The sequence below is a fragment of the Idiotropiscis lumnitzeri genome, chromosome 15 (assembly GCF_059441095.1).
Source record: "Idiotropiscis lumnitzeri isolate Australia: NSW breed Sydney's pygmy pipehorse chromosome 15, RoL_Ilum_1.0, whole genome shotgun sequence".
Lineage (NCBI taxonomy): Eukaryota > Metazoa > Chordata > Actinopteri > Syngnathiformes > Syngnathidae > Idiotropiscis > Idiotropiscis lumnitzeri.
In genome coordinates, this window is record NC_142405.1 from 8,828,367 (window position 1) to 8,847,159 (window position 18,793).

Below are 18,793 nucleotides of genomic sequence, written 5' to 3' on the forward strand. Positions count from 1 at the left end.
ACCTTTGTGTGACTGACACGGTGTTATTGTCACAAAGATCCAAAAAGAAAATGCGTTTCCTATTCCTTTAAAACATTTTAAAATGCGTTTTTTTTTTTAAGTTATTGACAGGCCAAGCACTGGGAAGGAAACAGATGCCATAAAAACCTGATAAGAAAGTTTATTTAAGGTCTTGTTTTGAGCCAAAGACTGAGCCGAAGGGTAATGGTTTAAATTTGGCTGTGAATAAAAAAAAATGAAAAATTCAAAAGAGGCAAATAGTTATTTGTTGCTAGAGAGGACGAGGAAGGCACCGAAGACCTAGAAAGTCACTTCTTTTTCAGATACTCTTTCTGGTGACAAATCTGCAGCTAATATAAAAACAACAGGAGCAGTTGTCGTGCCACTGTTTACTAACATTCTACTACATTTCATTCGGTATATACCGTGGCAATATTATGTTTTACTTGCACAATATTCCATGACCATTCTATCACCTCTCAGCTCTGCACTTTCTTCTTTTCTTGGACTTCTGGTTTGATGTAAAACTGCATTTTCGTTGTCTCAGTACTTGAACACATTGCAGTGACAATAAAGTAGAATTTAATCTAATCTAGTTTCATCTGAACAGCCAATTGTAAAAAAAACAGTTGCACATGTAAATTTTAAAGTTATTCAAAGTCAAAATTAAGGTTACCTATGAAGAGAATTGTGCATTTTAGGGTTTTCCTGAACCTAAAAGGCAATTTTACATTAATTAAAATATATTATTCAAGTAAATTCATTCAAGTAAAGACAATAAAGGGATTTCTGATTCTGATTCTAAATATCTGCTAAAAGCTTCTCAGAAAAATATTAGTAGAAAAAATGCGATTATTCATAATTAATTACGTTTTTCTTGCGATTAATTAGTAAATAAAATTAAATGTGAAAGGGAGTGTCGTTGCACTGTGACGATGGTGGCGATACATTAAATGGCCAGTAGGTGGAAGTAGCAAACGCCGGCCGTCCAAAAAAAAAAAGTTTTAGAGTGACGTCATTTTCGTGTCTGCCGTAAACAGGAAAAAAACATCTCGTTGCGAGCTTTGACCAGGTTAGCTTAGTTTAGCTTCTGACAAGCATCGATGACACTTATGAGAATCAAGAGTGGACATGCTGCATCCAAAGTAGGGATACACCCGGTTTATAACCTGACAATATAAACCTCATCGACGTTCCTTCGGCGTGACGGTTGAAATAAGGTAGGAAGGCGTTAGCCTAGCTAAAAGATTAGCTTCGCCCTGTTTAGCTGACGTGAAGCATCGACAAACAGTTTTATTATTATTGAATTACTGAAATGGTGTCATCTGTGTGTCTATCTTAAACTGTGCGGTCAAATAGTGCAATGCAATGCAATCTGTGTTATTACCCAAGGATGAGTGGCATCTTTTACCAAGGTCTGCACGACAGTGGAATAAGTTGGTGATTTTGCAAAACCTATATGACGAAAATTACTCTGAGCATCTCGAAGTTCTGACATTTTGCACTCTAGTTTCATTGAAAAGTTATCTGTTGAACGTTTATTTCTCATGCCACATAAATTCTAAGCTTCCTCACATTGTTCTTGCTGTCAACTGCTTTTTATTTACTCTTCTATTGCAGAGCAATTTGAGGATGAAGCCGTTTTACGTTTGGTTCTGTACTTGGTCATCAAATATGTGTAGTCGCTTGCTCATGTTTATCAGAAGTGCCATGTATTTTGGATGTTATTCAACTGAAAGCAGTGTTACTATTTTCTGAGCAAATGAATGAACCTTTATTGTTTGAAGTTGTCCTCTGGTGACATTGGCAAATTTGACATACCTATTTTGTATCGTTTGTCAACAGATAACTGGAATTATCTTTTACCTAAACGTAACACACTTCACTAAACATAGCTGGTGCACATTACATTAGTTTGTGCTTTCACCAAAATAAGAATGAGCAAATTTGTGTAGTTAATTTTGAGCTGTGACAATGACTTTCGTTTTTTTTTCCCCCGTCCAGGTGTGAATGAGTGACGACGTATCTCCCACAGCTCTCAGTGAAGTCCAGCTCCGGTTCCTGTGCCACGATGACATAGACAGTGTGAAAGTGCTCTGTGGTGACTGGTTTCCAATCGAGTAAGAATCAATTTATATCTAATGAACCCATTTAAACGTCTCATGTTTGCATCCTCACATTATTTTGGGCTTGATGGCTGAATAACAACTTGGTTTTATGACCTGTAACCTGACCCCAGGTACCCAGACTCATGGTACCAGGACATCACCTCCAACAAGAAGTTCTTCTCTCTCGCTGCCACCTTCAGAGGAGGCATTGTGGGAATGATTGTTGCCGAGATCAAAGGTCGGACCAAAGTACATAAAGAGGTGAGTTGTTTTCCTCATTGCAAATTTAAAAACAAAAACAATTCAGACCAAGTAACCACCGTTTGATGTGCAGAATAGCGATAACTGCATCGGCTGCTTAAATAGTGCAGGATCATCGCGTGCGAGGCAGTTTGCCACTTTAGTGCACTATTTTTTACTAGCTGCTTTTTTTCCCCTTTCCTTTCAATTCATTTTTTACAAAATGGAACAAAGGAGGGCAAGTTTCTGTCAAACAATCAATGCATTGATGTGTTGAGCTCTTGCAGTCTCATACAATTCAGTTGTATTTTATTTTCCCTTATTTAAGCACAGGGTTAGTCTGTAGTCAGACCGAATGGAAGTTGAGCGTTTCTGACGGTTCGACTCTATATACAGTCAATACGGTTCACGTGGACAGGTGAGACAGCGTGCAGGGTGGCGCTGATGAAACTTGTCATGTGACGTGACTGTGGCGAGCACCTGCTAATTTGCTTTTTTGCCCATTTCACTTGGGCTTGAATATGTGAACTGAAGCAGCACCGCATTGCCGACAGCTAATCGTCGTCGCGAACCTACTTACTATGTCGGCAGCACAAGCACAAACAGATACACACAGCTTGCTGAAATCAAAACATTGTTTTTCTTCATTGTGTGTATGTCGATATATGTGTGTCAGGATGGAGATGTTCTTGCATCCAGTTTCCCTGTGGACACACAGGTAGCCTACATCCTCAGCCTGGGAGTGGTTAAAGAGTTCAGGAAACATGGCATAGGTACTGACGTTTGTCACAACAACCACCAGACCCAATACCATTCCAAAATCTGAATCTAAATCAGAACTAATATTGATTTTGGGACCGTGTCTCTTTTCAGGCTCGTTACTGCTGGACAGTTTGAAGGAGCACATTTCGACAACCGCCCAGGACCACTGTAAGGCAATCTATCTGCATGTTCTCACTACCAACAACACTGCCATACACTTCTACGAGAACAGGGACTTCAAGCAACACCACTACCTGCCCTACTACTACTCCATACGTGGCGTCCTGAAAGACGGATTCACATATGTGCTCTACATCAACGGGGGTCATCCTCCTTGGACAATATTATATCCTTTTGCCCTTTTTTGGCCTTTTAAACAATTTGCCGTTTATAGAGTGTGTTATTTTGTGGACATCCGAGTTAACAAAGTTTAAAGTAATAGTTGCAAGGAAGAGAAAGCGAAACAATTTATACAAGGTGCACACTGTTGATGAAAGATTTCGATTTTCCTCTTAATATTGCAATTGCAATTTAATTGCAACAAATGTGCGAGGGTTTAGAATTTATATTAAATTATGTCATCTTATCATGTACGTGAGTAAATGTAATTATTTTTTACATCCACTAGTGTCATTGCACGTCTTTTCTTTTTTCATGAATGGGTTTTTAACCTGGATCCAAAAGTGCTTACACTTACTGGGGATTGTATAAGACACAAGTACAGAGAAAAAAAAATGCTTTTTTTACAAGTCATTTTGCGGGATTATATTATATTATATTATATTATAATATATTTTATTATATTACATTTTATTATATTACATTTTATTATATATTATATTATATTATATTATATTATATTATATTATATTATATTATATTGTATTGTATTGTATTGTATTGTATTGTATTATATATTATATTATATTATATTATATTATATTATGCGTTATACACCGAAAACAAAATGTCTACTCACTTAATGAAATTAAGAAAATTAATTTTCTTTGTCCAATTTAATTGGGTTCCATCAAATTTGGGCATTTTCTGCCTAATAAGGAAGATTAATTGATTGGTCAGCCATTTTCTTAATCATCATGGTCTATGCATTTTTCTTTAACCTAGTGTTCCACTGATTATATCCAGCATATCGGTTCAACCCTAGCCAACCTGAGCCCCTGCTCCATCCCACAGCGGTTGTATCGACAGGCCCAGTCTCTGCTGCGATCTCTGCTCCCATGGTCCAACATCGCCTCCAAGACTGGCATACAGTACAGCCGAACAATGTGACTCAACATTGCCGGTTTGTATCTCAGTACGCATTCCTGCTATATTTTTTCCCCTCAGTTTCTTATGTTTTCTTTCCTTTTTCCCGCCCTCCCTCCAGGAAGTGTTCTGCTTCTCATCAGTCTTCCCTAATGCAGTTGTATAGTCACACCCTCAGCACGCTGTGTACGACAGATTCTGGGATCACCCTGGTTCACTGCATGTTTGACACACAAGATCTGAGTCTGCCACTTTTTCACACGCTGCCGAATTTAGTGGTTGAACTAAATCGTTATCAGACATGCAATGTTGTGTTCACACTGACAGTACGGAGCAATTGCGGGGGTGGGGGAAGGTTTGCCCTCAGTTATTCAAAACCGCCGCTACTATTCCATTCCATGATTGCGGTAGTAGTGTGTGTTTAGTCTATCATACCAAAACTGAGCAGTATCAGACCTATCTCTGAAACCTGGTGACGGTAGAGGACTGTATTTTGGTGTGGAAGGGATTTTTAAACGCACTGTGCATTGGACCCGACCGATATTTCTACCCCGCTTCATCCAATTCATGTTTACTATTGGTATATTATATATACTAAGGTAATACATTTCATATACATTATAATGTACAGTGTGTCTTATATTGCTGCTGCCGGTTTTTAAATAAGCACCCTTTCTCTTTTTGACTGCATAGAATGCGAGTCCATATCAAATTGTGACATAGGGACCCAAGAACAAATGGCATTGGACTGTGAATTGAGCAACGCTTTTTTTAAGGCTTGTAGTGTAGAATAGAGCGAGTAATTTATTGGGAACAATGCTGACTGGTAATTATTTTAGTATCACTGACATGTTAAATGACGTTCCCGTTTGAAAACGGATGATTTACTTTGTGCAATAACGAAATGTAATGTGATGTATTTGTGGCATCGGCACCGGCACAGACGGAAATATTTGAGTTGGAACACAATGTTTACAGGCATTTCGCATCAAGCAGTACCGTTTTAAAAATCTCACCTGGCAATTTGAGTTGGCTTTAATAACTACCCATGTCGTGTAATCCGTATAAGAAGGGCACAGTGGCTCAGGTCCTGATTTTAAAAGTTTTAATATAACTGGATGCAGTTTGTCGCTTCGCTGTCTGTGAAGTTGCTGCTAATGTCAATGAATGACCACTCGTTTGTTATATTTTAATTTATGATTCAGATTTGATAAAACATATTAGATTACATATGCTTGATATATATTTTATGCAGTAAGTAATGCTCCTAAAATAGAAATATTTGTTACATCTATGTGTGCGCGTGTGTGTGTTTGTGTGTGCGTGTGTTTCACGGTCATGAATTAGCACGTATACAGTGCCAAATGTTGGTCTAAATGCATTTAAGCCCGACTTTTTTTTGTTGTTGTTGCTGTTGTTGTTACACTGTAGTTTCTCTACTTTTATTGCATTTTGTCACACATTATATGTAATAGTGACTGTGAAATGTGGTATTCAAAGGTGTGAATTTCAAAAGAACATTTCAGACAGTTTGTATGCAATAAAATTTCTTTGCATTCTAACAGATACTTGACTTTTTTTTTTTCAAATGTCTTTCAGACAACTTTTAAGGCCAGCACTCCTGACCTTTTAATTATTATTTTGAAAAGGTTATGATTCTTACACCTTTTTTTTTTAATTATTTGATAAACACCAACCATGGCGAGAGGCAGGGTACCTGAATTGGTCACCAGCCAATCTGAAGACATACAATACAAACCACCCATGCACAGATGCACACTTTAGGGTCTTCAGTGAACCTGACATGCATGTTTTTGTAATTTTGGAAGACATTTGGTACACTGGATCTTTTATACTACCCTGTACAACGTAAGTAGGCCTAATTTTTTGGTGGATTTGGAATCATGCAGGACAAACATAGTACCTCAATATTAATCAAAGTTTGAATAACAGCCTAGACAAAAATTATTTTGCACGTTGGTTTATTGTTCAGCAGTTTTGTGCCGTCCTTGAATAGATTTTTTCTATGTAAGAGAGCTCTTTGCACTGGAAAAATAATTACAGTATGTAAATGATGAAATATATCAAGGACACATATTTTTCAAGTTTGCAAGTATTATGTCAATATTTAAAATTGCATTTTTATCTATTATCTGATTAGGAAGTGCTTGGCCCTGTATGCCCACCCCAGTACCACAAATGAAAATTTTTAGCCCCAACACCAATCCTTGACCTAGTATCAAAGTCAAGTCAGCGAAAGCCAGCTACCGTTTAAGAGATTTTTTTTAATTGTTTCTCGTTATCAAAATAAATACCGTATGTAATTAACAGTAAAAAATATTTTTTACTTTTGCAACATGTGAAAGTGTGTGCTTTTTTTTACCCTCACATAAGTAAAGAACTGTGTACATTTTATTTAATTTTTTTAAACCCTTGTATCTACGTTTATCGAAGGACAGGGAAACTTTTCCCACCTCTGAGTTGATCCAAGTGCTGTTCACTTTTTGTGAAGGGGCGCTTATAGTTGTCATTACGGTAACGCGTTATTGACTGACGTCACTGTCAGAGCAGCCCCGCCCATTTAGTGAAAGAGTGAGAAGGACCACCAGTGCTGCTGGAAGTTCCTGGATGACAATCTGAGCTGCACCGAACTAAAAGAACCTGCTCGACAGAACTTCACCAAAACACAGTCGAGTACCTGCTTTGCTTCGACTCGAGAACATTCTTCAGTGCCACGTGAAAGGACGCGGTGAGTGCATTGCACCATGCGACAAAAATGTTTAAAAACACTTTTTTTTTTTTTTTACACTCTCCCACCCCATCAAAATTGTAAGTAACCACTTCTTGTTTTCCACGACGTATTACGTTTACTTGCGTTTGGCTATTAATTGTTTCTCGAAAACACACCACTCCCTCGGAGTTAATGAATTGCTGCAAGGTGAGCCGATCTGTTGATATTGACAACAATCCACCAGCAGCTCATTGTAGCCTTCGCGTGCGTGCGTGTGTGTTTGGCATTTTATTTGTTGCGGGTATCCTGCTGTTGGAACTTGCCCTTGTCAAATGCAAAGGGGATTCCTGTTTTTGAAACACTTGAACATTTTACAAACAGCAGCAACTCTATATCTGCATAATGGAACAAAAGACGAAAACAGACACTTTACAAACAATGCTGAGTTGCTTAAAGAGATGTTTTCCAGTCTTTATTTAGCCATGGTACATATTTTAGGAAAACATCTCAAAATTCAAACCTCCTCCAAGCAAAAAAAAAAAAAACAAAAACACTTGCCTGGTGTGCCAGTCACCACGTGACTGGCATTGTTAGACGAACAAAGATTTATTCTTAGTCAATAATGCATTTTCTGACCAATTAAGCAGAATTTGATATAATTACTTGTGGCACACCTATTCTCTATGGCACACTGATCACCGCCACACTTATTTGATTTTTTTAAAAAAAGATTTATAAATTATTTTCTCAGCAACACTTTGTATTGATCAAGAATTGGCTCCAGGAGCAAAAAAAATAATAATTCCTGGTGCCATCCCTCATATGGGCCATGGTTCAATATATTTTCTGTACGTGTTTGGTGCCGAGAGAAAACGATGTTTGTTTTTTTTTTGCTTTTTTTAATTAATATTATTATCTCTTTCAAAATTATTTAATTTGCCTGTATGCAAAAAATCATGTTTATATTGTACTGAATAATTAAACTTATCTCAGGTAACTGTTATTTAAACACAACTCATTTGAATGGTAAATTGACTCCTATCCCTTGACTGTCTACTTGTGACACTACAATATTATCAAATATGTACAACTAATTAAAACAACCAGCTGCTACACTTGTAAAGTCAAACTGGAAATTAAAACATCGCTGAAATGTTCACAGCTTCAAGTGACCAAAAGCACAAATCTTCTACCACAAAAAAGGGATTCAAATATTTCGCAATGATTGCTACCACAGGATGAACGGGTTTCTTTTTCTTCCCCCCCCCCCTCTTAAGCGTTAATGCTGCAGGCACAATTTTCTACAATCTTTTTCTAGAATTGGATTTCATTATTTTGCATCAAGGAGAGACTGTTAAATAACATTTGAATACAGTAATATTGCACTTGTGGAGTATGAATCAAGCAAAAACTCCACCATTTTTTATCCATCTCAGGGGAGGCAATTTCGTCACTTGCTGTCAACTGCAAATGACATAACAGTAGCTCAAGTAATGACCAATCACGGTTCGGCTTGCGAATGTCACATGACCAAACTAAGAAAACAGTGAGCCATGATCGGCCAATCTTTGAGATGACTTTCGCTCTACAGTTTATTTGCCTTTTCGCAGTTTTGTGCCATCCTTGAATGATATTTTTTGGTATATCGCAAGCCTTGGTCATAAATTTGGGCAAAGTGATCAAAAATGATCACATGCTCATAGAGACCCGAACACAAGAGACGGACGGCACATCTGGCGTGAATGCGATGCAGCCAGGATTGTGTGTTTTCAGATGAGCAGAGCTGCAGGAGGGCGACGCAGTTGAAGCAAGTTGTTGTTTGAAACATAAAACAGAAGACGGCGGGGTGTGCAAGGCTGCGTGTGGGTTTATGGGTTCGTCATGAGTGTTAAAATCACGCGGCTGACTACAACAGGTTGAAGTGCACTAACGGGCCAAATGTCTGGAGGTTGTAATCAAACACCTGCGTATTGAACAATCCTTTCTGTTTTACGCCCACTGTTCCACTGTACACTTATTTTTTTTTTTGGTTTTATAGATTAATAATCTAAAAAAAATCTTATACTACACAGCACTTCCCATATTTCTAAGATCAGTTGCGCAAGTTGTAATTAATTGGTTTTTGAACAGGCCGCACTTTAAGGTCTCTTGCTGTATGTTTACGGGCGACATTGCAGTGCACAGTCTAGAGGTTGCCAGACAGGACATGTTTTGCAGTTGCCTTAATAGTTGTGTGTGCATTCCCAGCAAGCCATAAAGATGTGAGATATAGTATTTTGCCTCTAAATAAAAACCTGTGAGGAAAAAAAAGCATTAATTTTGACTCGATTTCTTGCGTAGGGAACCATGCTAATCTTCTCTGTATCGTTCCAATTTTAGTATATGTATCATCGAAGTGATTTGAGAACAGGAATGAGCAGGAATGCTCAGAGATAGGTGAAAGGAGGAAAACGTTTTTGGTGATGAATTAGCATTTTAGTCTGATAAAAAAACTCAATAAAGTTGATTTTGCATGAGTGTGAAAGACTTTATCATTATAAAGTGTGCCCAAACTGCAAGGCTCGGCAGGTATACGTCGATCGCCACCGTTCTCATTTTCCTTCATCATAGTACTACCCACTCAACGTATTGTACTTCCAAGCCATAATGATGAGAGAGTCAGCCATTCTCCCTTTCATGAGCCCGAAAGAACGAGTGTTCTTGCTCCTTTATCTTCCACATGTTGACAACACTGAATTGGACGGAAACTCTGACAGAAAAGACGCCATTTACAACACATTACCTGTCATTACAATCTAATTTTAGCAACCGCGCTAATGTTCGACCAGCATTTCCCGCCACTGCCGGGTTCCTATTTTACCTGCAAACATCAGCAAATGTAATTGAACATCACGCATATGACATCACCACACAGTTATGCAATGACTCTGATGAGTTCGGAAGGGCCCATATTAGGATGCAGCTTTGAGCCATGGAAGCTGCATTAATTTTCTTTTTTAATCAATCAAAACATGGTCAATAAAATCTATCAAAAATCACCACCTCATATTTTATGCGATGTTTTTTTTTTTTTTTTTTGCTAATTGGACTGAATCATCAGGGCCTCTACAGTTTCTTCATTTGGTTTAGGAGGTAATTAATCAGCCACACATTCGACCGTTTTTTTTTTTTTTTTAATCAAAATCCCCTTATCCATTTAATTAGTTTGAGACATGTTTAAAAAAAAAACAAAAAAAACTGAGAAACCAGCTTCAACGATTTTGAAGCTTTATTGTTCCGGTGGCCAGTTGTAGTGTCCGCTGTGTCATGATGAGTTTGTGTTTTTATTTCAATTTTATTTATTTATTTTTTTGAGGGGAGGACTTACTTTTTTTTTTTAATAATTTCTAACAGTTCCCAGGTGTCACAACGTTCAAATAATCTATTACCGTGGGTCAGTTTTCCATTATATGCCTTCAGCGCAATCATTATAATCAATATGAGCAGATGTGCCCTTGTCCAACGTGACTTTCCTTCAATCATGAATATTAACATTTAATAACAAATAATATTGAACTGTTGGGCTTGCAATTAATCACAACATGTGACGATGCAATTTATATATATGTGGATTTCGACGATTTCAGTTTACATTCTCTGAGGTGATGTAGCGCTGACGCATGTTGGGGATGAATCATCCTGTGGCAGGATCAGGACCCTCTTCTGCAGTTGCGTCAACGCATCCCATTTGGCCTTCTCCATGCATACGCACACCCACACACGCTTTCAAGCCCACAAAGAGCACAACATAATAGGCTGCTTGTGTTGGAGGTTCATGCTCTTTGGCTTAACGCCTCAGCGCTGCCTCTATAGTGGCTGTGAATTAGCTTCTGTCACATGCCGATGCATTCAGGTCCTCGCGTACCTGCCTGAAGCTCATCACAACCTTTGTCCGCTTCATGTTACGCAACATGAGCTGGCAACCAGGCCTTTCCTCCCGAATCATGACCTCACCAGAAAATGGGGATCTTTGCATAGCATAAAGACTGGTTGAATACCTGCATGGTCACGAAGAGGCTAATATTTTGACTCACTGTAGGTCATCACACTAAAAAAAATAGTGATGCTTTACTTGGGTATAGCAATATTTATGGCACGCTTTGGATGCGTCATAACAGAAACGCTTGAAATACACTTTGGCCATTCTATTATTTAAATTTAAAAAAAAAAAGTCATTTTATTTTAATTTTCGTGAGTTGACACGCTGACATTTATTCAGTGTCGCACCACATTATGTAATCAATTTTCTCCTCTTAAAATGACACCTTGCTGTTTCGCTGTAAGTCTGGTGATTTTTATTTATTTATTTATTTATTTTATTTATTTATTTATTTTTTTTTGGGGTGATGAGTAGTGTTGGGATTATTGGTTTTATCAGACACATTTTCCCTTGTATTTGGAAATCTTAATGCCCGAATAAACCAAGGTTGACCTTCTTGGTGATTATTCCAAAAGGTGCGTTTGGCTGAAACGCGACAATGCTCATTACCGAATCACCATACACTGATGAAATAAGTACATAAATTGAGCTTGTCATTGAAAAATGGACCATCCTTGCTGAATGATCCCTATATGTATTATTTAAAAAAAAAATGAATGGTCAAATCCTTTTATTTTTTTTCATGGTTTTCCGTGTTTATATGCATGATAGGTCCTAAGACTCTCACGTGCTTTTAGAGCATGCCACCATTTGTAGTCTCATTGCTTTCCCTGATGATAATTATGGCACAACCACAGAGCTTTTGTGGTCTGCCAGTAAGGCCCAGGCAGGATGGGAGGCGACAGGACTTCCTGCCACACAAAGAGGATGGTCACATTCAAACAATTCAAGGTTCTCTCACCTTGGAGCAAGAAACTGAATCCTATTGTCTCTGTGGATTAAGAGTAGTTTCGTGTTAAAAAAAAAAAAGTGTTTTATTTTTAAGAGACGTATAAAGAAACATGGTGTGCGATCAACTTTGCAATGATGTATTGTGGAAAAAATGTGGGTCTAGAATTTTTTTTATATTCAGATTCAGATGAAATGCTGGTAACGTTAGTGGTGCATTAAAACCAATAGCTTTTCACTCACACAACTCAAAGTGTTTTGAAGACTGGTCGTAATGATGCAACTGCAAAGAATGCTTTCCGGAGAATGCTTTGAAAGTGTATTGGACTCCAGAGACATTGATGCATTTGAAATATAGCTTTAATAACACCAGTCCTGGGACTTTTCTGACTAAGCACACATTTAAATTTAGCACATTTTTGGACATTTGTGTATGGGCAGCTGTATGATGTGTTGTAAGAATGCACCATCCAGTGACTGAATCATGACTTTACGCTTTCCAAGTGTCCTTGGGCAAGACGCTGAACTCTCATTGGTCCTTGCATGGCAGCCGCTTCCCGTTTGGTGTTTGTTTTTATGTCCAATTTATGCTGAAGTTAAAAAAATAGAAAGGTTCTTTGCTCCTACAGCACTAGAAAGTATTAAAGCCTTTACATGTTAAAATATCCGTTTCCTGTAAACACAATTTAAGATTGATTTGATCGTGTGTCAGTTCAAAGTGAAGCGGTGAGATCAGCCGATTTGTTGAAATTGGTCATGCTTCCTGTGTGTGTGTGCGTGTGTGTGTGAAGTGTGCGTCTTCATTGGCTGGTATTTGCTGTATCAGCAGGGTCTCTGGTTAGGACTAGCAGTGAATAATTTTGGAAAATTCCACAAGGCTCAGGTATGTGTGTGTGTGTTCATGTATAAGTGTGTGTGCGCGCCTGTGCATGTAAGTGCAAGATATTCATGAACTTCGGTGGAAATTGTCACGGTTGGGTTTGATTCGATTGCGTGATGATATTCAGCTACCAGTAAATCTGTTTTTTCTTCTTTCCTTTTCAGCGTTTAGTTTACTCAACGCTTTCTTTGTTTGTGAACTACATGTCAAAAAATGCGGAAATGAAAATATTTACAAATGTATAGCTTCGTGTACTCATGACTGTTGTGATATGTAAATATTTCTAGATTGCAAGTGTTTTGTATCGTGAAATAATAAAATGTCTGACATTTCTCATTTTATATGGAAATATTCCCAGTTGAAATCTAGTTAATAGTTTTTTTTTTTTTTTTTATGGCGTCAGTCACACTTTGTGTGAATTATTGAAGCAAATCGTTGAAAATTAGATTCATTTTTTGGAAGTTGTCATATTCTGCCTTTTTCCTGGTTTCCCTGAACACTGCGTCCGTACGAGATTAAATTGTAACAATCGCAAATAAATTCCAGGCAGCGACTCCCACTCACAGACATGGGAAGCAACGCTTTATTATGATAAGATAAGAGAGGGAATGGGCAAGAAAAAAATAAATGCGTGAGTGTGGATATTTCAGAGGCTGTTGGCAAAGATCACCCCCTTTTGTTGACTACACTTGTGGATTTTGGTGACATAGACTCTCTGTGCTTTTATTTTATTTTGTTTAAGAATAGAATATTTAAAAATAAAAATATGGACATTAATAGGTTATTTGTGCATATAGAGTCCAAAAGATATTATAGATAAATTAACGGTTACAAACATAACAGATTAATTTATTACAAAAAAATGTTTGCCTCGTTTTTGACTAAACCTCAATTAAATTCACTCTGGACCCATTTTTGGGCCTCGACCCACATTTTGGGAAACCTTGACCAAACTGTGTAGTAAATATGGAAAGAGTTATTAGGGCTGCACAATATATCGAAAAAATATTGGTATTGCAATGTTGTCAGAGGCAATATCTATATGCTTTTGCAATTTATGCTTTGGTCTGAATTTGACTCGTCAGACAAATATTTGTTTAAGGGTACGATAAAGTTGCTTATTTTGCCGCATGAAATTATTACATAATAAAAATGCAATTTCTTTAATTACAGTATTATCACAACACCCAGATTGCATATTGCATCTTTTCCCCCATATCGTGGAGCCCTCATATTTTTTTTTATTGATTTCATTATGCCCAATAATTAATATTAAGCCAATAAAAGCTTTTGACGCTTTCATTTAGGCATCTTTAAGGATTCATTAGTTTTGATTAGACACTTCTGACAGTTAATGTTTCTTCAAACTTAGCCTATTGACGTCCACCACCTTGAAGGTCATAACCATTATGACACATTCTCTTTGCTCCTTGCCTTTCTTTGCTATTGTCAAGTGGTTCATATCTTTTCCACCCGTTTTGATTGTGTGTCATCAGTCATAAATCAACAACACTGTCGCTGGCTGCGTGGTCCGGAGAATCCATAATCTCATTAACATCATGTCTATTGAGTTAGGAGGGCCGCTGGCCTCTGCGCTCGCTTGTTTCTGTTCTTCCAAACTGCAAGATGTGTTCAGCTCTGAACTGTAAATGTGAGTACCGCTAGAGGTGTGATGTTAAATGAGTTATTTTGACCTACGACTTGACATCTTACGACACTTCTGTGCTGCGGTTCCAATTTGTCTTGCCTGCGTACTCACGGTCCACTTCTTGGAGTTTGCCGTTTTTTTTTTGGCGTTGTGGTGGTCCGCTTTTGTTTCTGTCATCTCCAGATGGTCTTTGTAGGGTGTGTTCTTTGCTGTCGCCTTCCAATCATCAAAGCTCCCTTACTGGCCTCCTCAACACTATCTTGTGAGTCCAGACTGAACCTTGAAATATCTCCGCTGTGGTGCTTTAAATGATCGGTGGGGTATAGGGTGATAGGAGTGTGCTTTAACTTTGAGGAAACGCTATATCAAGGATGTAAATAATGGCGATGCTCTAGTAAGTCTTAAAACATTCATTTGGAAGTATACTTGTAATGTGTGTGAATGAATTGTCGCAGTTAAAAGTTGTCATTCCTGTTTGCTTTCAAATTGCATCAAATGGAAACGCTGGGGTTGATTTGTTTACGAGGACCGGTATTGGAAATTGACTCTGGAATTGTGATATATTATTCATTATAAGAATGAATCAAACTGATCTTTTTTTTTTTTTTAAACATTTCAGAATCAGAATGCCCTTTATTGTCACCGGCAATTTTGCAATGCTGCTCCAGATTTGATTGGTGATCCAAGGACGAGGGAATGATATGCTCTGAAAAAGTGCAACGGCTCAGCTGTTGTCTGCTCAAACGATGCCTGAAATAAAATAGTAAGGACGGGCACAGTGACTTGTGATGATACATTAAATGAATATGCAATCGAGCAAAGGATAATAACATGATTTTAGTTTCTCACGAGCCCCCTCTGGAAAATCACTTGCCCGCTTCTAATTGAGCTCAGATTCAAACTCCACACCTCTGAACTGTAGTTGAATCAATATTGATTCGCCGCTGTCATACTGAAATATGATCTCTGACATCATTGCCCGAGTTGTTCTTCAGGTATGAGGTCGCGCTTGAGAGGTCAAACAAACGTGACGTGTATTCGCCGAAGGTAAATATTTGACGTTACTTACCCTGAGGTTGAAATATATTTTTATTTTGTCCTCCACTTAGGGTACTTAATTGCCTATTTTCGACCGCCACCATGTCCTCTCAGGAACGAGCAACGACCCCGCCGTTGAACTCTGAAGGATCACCAACAACTGGGTCAAAAGGTGTGCTAAGAACTCAGAATTGGTTGAAATGAAACGACATTTTTGCTTTGTGTGTTCAGTTTGGAGTAATACGAGGATGGAATTATGAGCAAGCTGCTTCGTGTCAGCGGTGTATTGCTTTATTATGTAATGTTTGTTTTTTTTTTCCCTTTTTTTCATCTAATCAGAGTCCCTGAGGCCTCCAGAATGCAGACACAGAGATCGCTCACCTTCGCCCATGCGGGGCTTCAGTATCCCGAGCCCCATGCCCACTCGCAGGAACAGGACATGCTCAGCGTGAGAGCACACACACAAATTATTTGATTGGTTTATAGGAAGGCCCGACTGACGTGCCTTTCTTGGCCATTTTTGGGGGTGTTCTTGCTCCCCTAAATTAAATTCACGTCCCCCTAAAAGTATTTCAGAGATTATTTATGTTTATTAATATTTTAATAAATAAATGATAAAAATTAAAGTTAAGGTGCTACTGACAAGCTTTCTGATTTAATGACCATGACCAAAATGTTTTATGCTTCTCTCTCATAAATGTGGGAATTAAATTGCGTTATAATGTTCAAAATGGTTATTTTTCTTACCTGGCTGGGGACTCTGCATGCCTAAACATCTGACACTGTTGGCCGATATGGAGGTTTTTTTTTTATTAGACAAAATATGATAAACAATGAATCTGCTGATTAAAATATGTAAAAAATTGATAAAATAATTATTTTTGTTCTCATAACATTTACTACATTTTTTAATATAACTGAGAGAGAACCTGGCCAAAATCGGCCAATAGTTTTCCAATTTTTTTTGTTTTTTTTTTTGTTTCAGGAAATAACAAAAGCAACACAATCGGTGTCGGTGACAAAATGGCCGCCCTCTGAGATGGATAAACACTTATAGTTTTTGCTGTTTAACTCATATTCCATAAATTATTTATCAGAATTTCATGTTTCAACTCGTGGGCCTGAATAGAACACATTCTTGTAAAGAATTTTTTGGGGGGTTGACCTTCCCTTTAAATACAGCATTTAAGTACTTTTTGCCACCTCTGGGAACAATATTTTGTTGTGCTTCATAGTCGGATGTTCTTCGTCATTTCCCTCCCTCCTTTCTCTACAGGACAGCTCGTGCATCAGAGGGTCCGGTGTTTTCTGGGGTGTGCAAATGTTTTTCCCGCTCTAAAGGTCATGGCTTCATCATGCCTGCTGATGGGGGCAGTGACATCTTTGTCCACATCTCAGAGTAAGCTGATGTTTTTGTGCATCGTCCCATTTACGATACGTAATGAGCGACTCCCACTATGGTACGATCCACTCTGATTAAGAAGTAAAAATACAATGTGCCATTGGCCATGAACACATCCAAGCAAGACGTGTTGCTTTTTAAAAATAATAAATAAATAACTCCCTCTCATGTTTAAATTTAAAGAAGGAATTTGAATAAAATGTGTTGTTGACCATACCAATGTTTAACCTCTAAATGTATTTGTAAAATGTGCGATTTCTACCCATGGTGAGGCAATAACACATCATGTGTCTTAATGCTCTGATGGTGTTTGGTGTAGTAGACATGACGATTTCTCCACTGACATCGTCATTTCACAGTTCAAAAGCCCGTCATTCTGAAACAAAAGTTTGATTTGCGATGCGTTTCAGCATTGAGGGCGAGTACGTGCCAGTGGAAGGCGACGAGGTGGTCTACAAGGTGTGTGCCGTCCCTCCAAAATTTGAGAAGGTCCAGGCAGTCGAGGTGACCATCACCCATCTTAAGTCAGGAACCAAACATGAGACCTGGACTGGAAACGTCGTCAACAGCTGAATGCTTGAATGCTGCGTTGCGCTGCTTAACAAATACCGGATGATGGGGTTAACTGGCTGAAGCACACGTATTTGTGTAAATTCCAAGGGAATCCTCGCTATCTTCTCTTTGAAAGGTCTTCTCTTGCCCTCTCGAAAATGGATGTCTATACTGTACTTTGGAACCAAAACATAGTAGGTTTTGACAGGTATATGAATAGAGTTATGGTGATCATGCTGATTACTCAAAAGGCTTCAAATATTTGTCACACTTGATTTTTTTGACACTGTGCAAGTTTTACCTTGTTTGAAGTTGTGCTTCTTTATTTTCGAATATTAACTGTATTTCACTTGCAGTTTACCAACTCTCTCAGCTTCATAAAGTTCACAACTTAAATCTTGTGGCCATTTTTAATTCATATTGGAATTTTTGGTCCAGTGCCACAAGGATTTTTTTTTTTTTTTAAACAGGTCAACACTGTGCCTACTTCTGCCATCAGAACTTAAAAGTCTTCTTGTGCCTATAATACATTGCCTGTATTTGATCAGATGTGCTTGGAAATATTGAGTCTATTAAAGAGTTGTCAGCATCTAAGTGAGCTTTGCCTATTTGATCATTATTCCGTGAAGAACACCACAAACGGGAAGTAATTGTGACCATAGAACCGGATATGAAACTTATGAAGTAAGAAAACCTATGGCTGCTCAGTGCAATGCAATAAAGTCTGACAATTCTTTCCATAACAAACAATTTTGAATATCAGACACTTAAACTGTACATCCTAACGAAGCAGCCTCAAAGCCTAGTTACCAAAGCAGATATGCGCTTATAAATTGAAATTCAAACCTGCAAGCATATTTACTAACCACAATTTCACGTTGCTATCATACAGGCTACAGATTATTGTTCTTTTGGTGTAATTGGAACTAATATGGTATTATTTCAATGAACTATACGGCAAGCATTTACTTGTTCAAACTCAACTATTAAGCTTCATTAAATCACAATCAGAATATTTATATATGAATTTATTTTGGTTAAGAACGCACAAATGCAAAGACATTCAGCAATGTAAGTAGCGTGGTCATACTGGTACATTATATTGTGCAAATGATGCAGCGTGTCCTCAAGTATGTAAAAGATACACATCGAAACAGTTGTAGATTCAAACGCCACTTTATCTTGTCTTGAAAACAACGAACTGTTTTAATGCCTATTATCACGGTACACGTGGATTTACTGCCATCGTCTGTCCATATTTAGTTAACACTATTACGATTACGTTCTCCTCTCAATAAC

General features: G+C 37.9%; 2 protein-coding genes and 1 pseudogene across 5 annotated transcripts; 2 read left to right on the forward strand and 1 right to left on the reverse strand.

The window, feature by feature from the left end:
- The first annotated feature begins 1,007 nt into the window (after positions 1–1,007).
- naa60 (N-alpha-acetyltransferase 60, NatF catalytic subunit) lies at positions 1,008–5,938 on the forward strand. Its single transcript, XM_088317980.1, has 7 exons — positions 1,008–1,220; positions 2,005–2,120; positions 2,240–2,369; positions 3,025–3,121; positions 3,222–3,456; positions 4,244–4,413; positions 4,498–5,938. Exons 2-6 carry the CDS (start codon positions 2,011–2,013, stop codon positions 4,398–4,400), a joined length of 729 nt encoding a protein of 242 aa, XP_088174106.1. The 5' UTR covers positions 1,008–1,220; positions 2,005–2,010; the 3' UTR covers positions 4,401–4,413; positions 4,498–5,938.
- Positions 5,939–6,943: 1,005 nt separating this feature from the next.
- Positions 6,944–18,092, forward strand: carhsp1 (calcium regulated heat stable protein 1). Of its 4 annotated transcripts, XM_088316949.1 has the most exons (6): positions 14,839–14,896; positions 15,122–15,265; positions 15,612–15,712; positions 15,880–15,988; positions 16,817–16,939; positions 17,353–18,092. In XM_088316949.1, the coding sequence occupies exons 3-6, from the start codon at positions 15,643–15,645 to the stop codon at positions 17,513–17,515; spliced, it is 465 nt and encodes a 154-aa protein (XP_088173075.1). In that variant the 5' UTR covers positions 14,839–14,896; positions 15,122–15,265; positions 15,612–15,642; the 3' UTR covers positions 17,516–18,092. The 4 variants fall into 4 exon arrangements, with proteins under 4 accessions (XP_088173074.1, XP_088173077.1, XP_088173076.1 ...); XM_088316948.1 differs by lacking the exons at positions 14,839–14,896; positions 15,122–15,265 and adding an exon at positions 6,944–7,125; XM_088316951.1 differs by lacking the exons at positions 14,839–14,896; positions 15,122–15,265 and adding an exon at positions 12,767–12,857.
- LOC148322727 (U6 spliceosomal RNA) lies at positions 9,410–9,509 on the reverse strand (annotated as a pseudogene).
- Positions 18,093–18,793: the final 701 nt, after the last annotated feature.

What these genes read in the sequence shown, in the direction of transcription:
- carhsp1 (XM_088316948.1), top strand. Translation starts at nt 15,643, where the DNA reads ATGTCCTCTCAGGAACGAGCAACGACCCCGCCGTTGAACTCTGAAGGA. An exon ending in AGGAACAGGACATGCTCAGC is followed by an intron (nt 15,989 to 16,816) that starts GTGAGAGCACAC and finishes CTTTCTCTACAG; the next exon opens with GACAGCTCGTGCATCAGAGG. An exon ending in ATCTTTGTCCACATCTCAGA is followed by an intron (nt 16,940 to 17,352) that starts GTAAGCTGATGT and finishes GATGCGTTTCAG; the next exon opens with CATTGAGGGCGAGTACGTGC.
- naa60 (XM_088317980.1), top strand. Translation starts at nt 2,011, where the DNA reads ATGAGTGACGACGTATCTCCCACAGCTCTCAGTGAAGTCCAGCTCCGG. An exon ending in GGTGACTGGTTTCCAATCGA is followed by an intron (nt 2,121 to 2,239) that starts GTAAGAATCAAT and finishes ACCTGACCCCAG; the next exon opens with GTACCCAGACTCATGGTACC. An exon ending in GTTCAGGAAACATGGCATAG is followed by an intron (nt 3,122 to 3,221) that starts GTACTGACGTTT and finishes GTCTCTTTTCAG; the next exon opens with GCTCGTTACTGCTGGACAGT.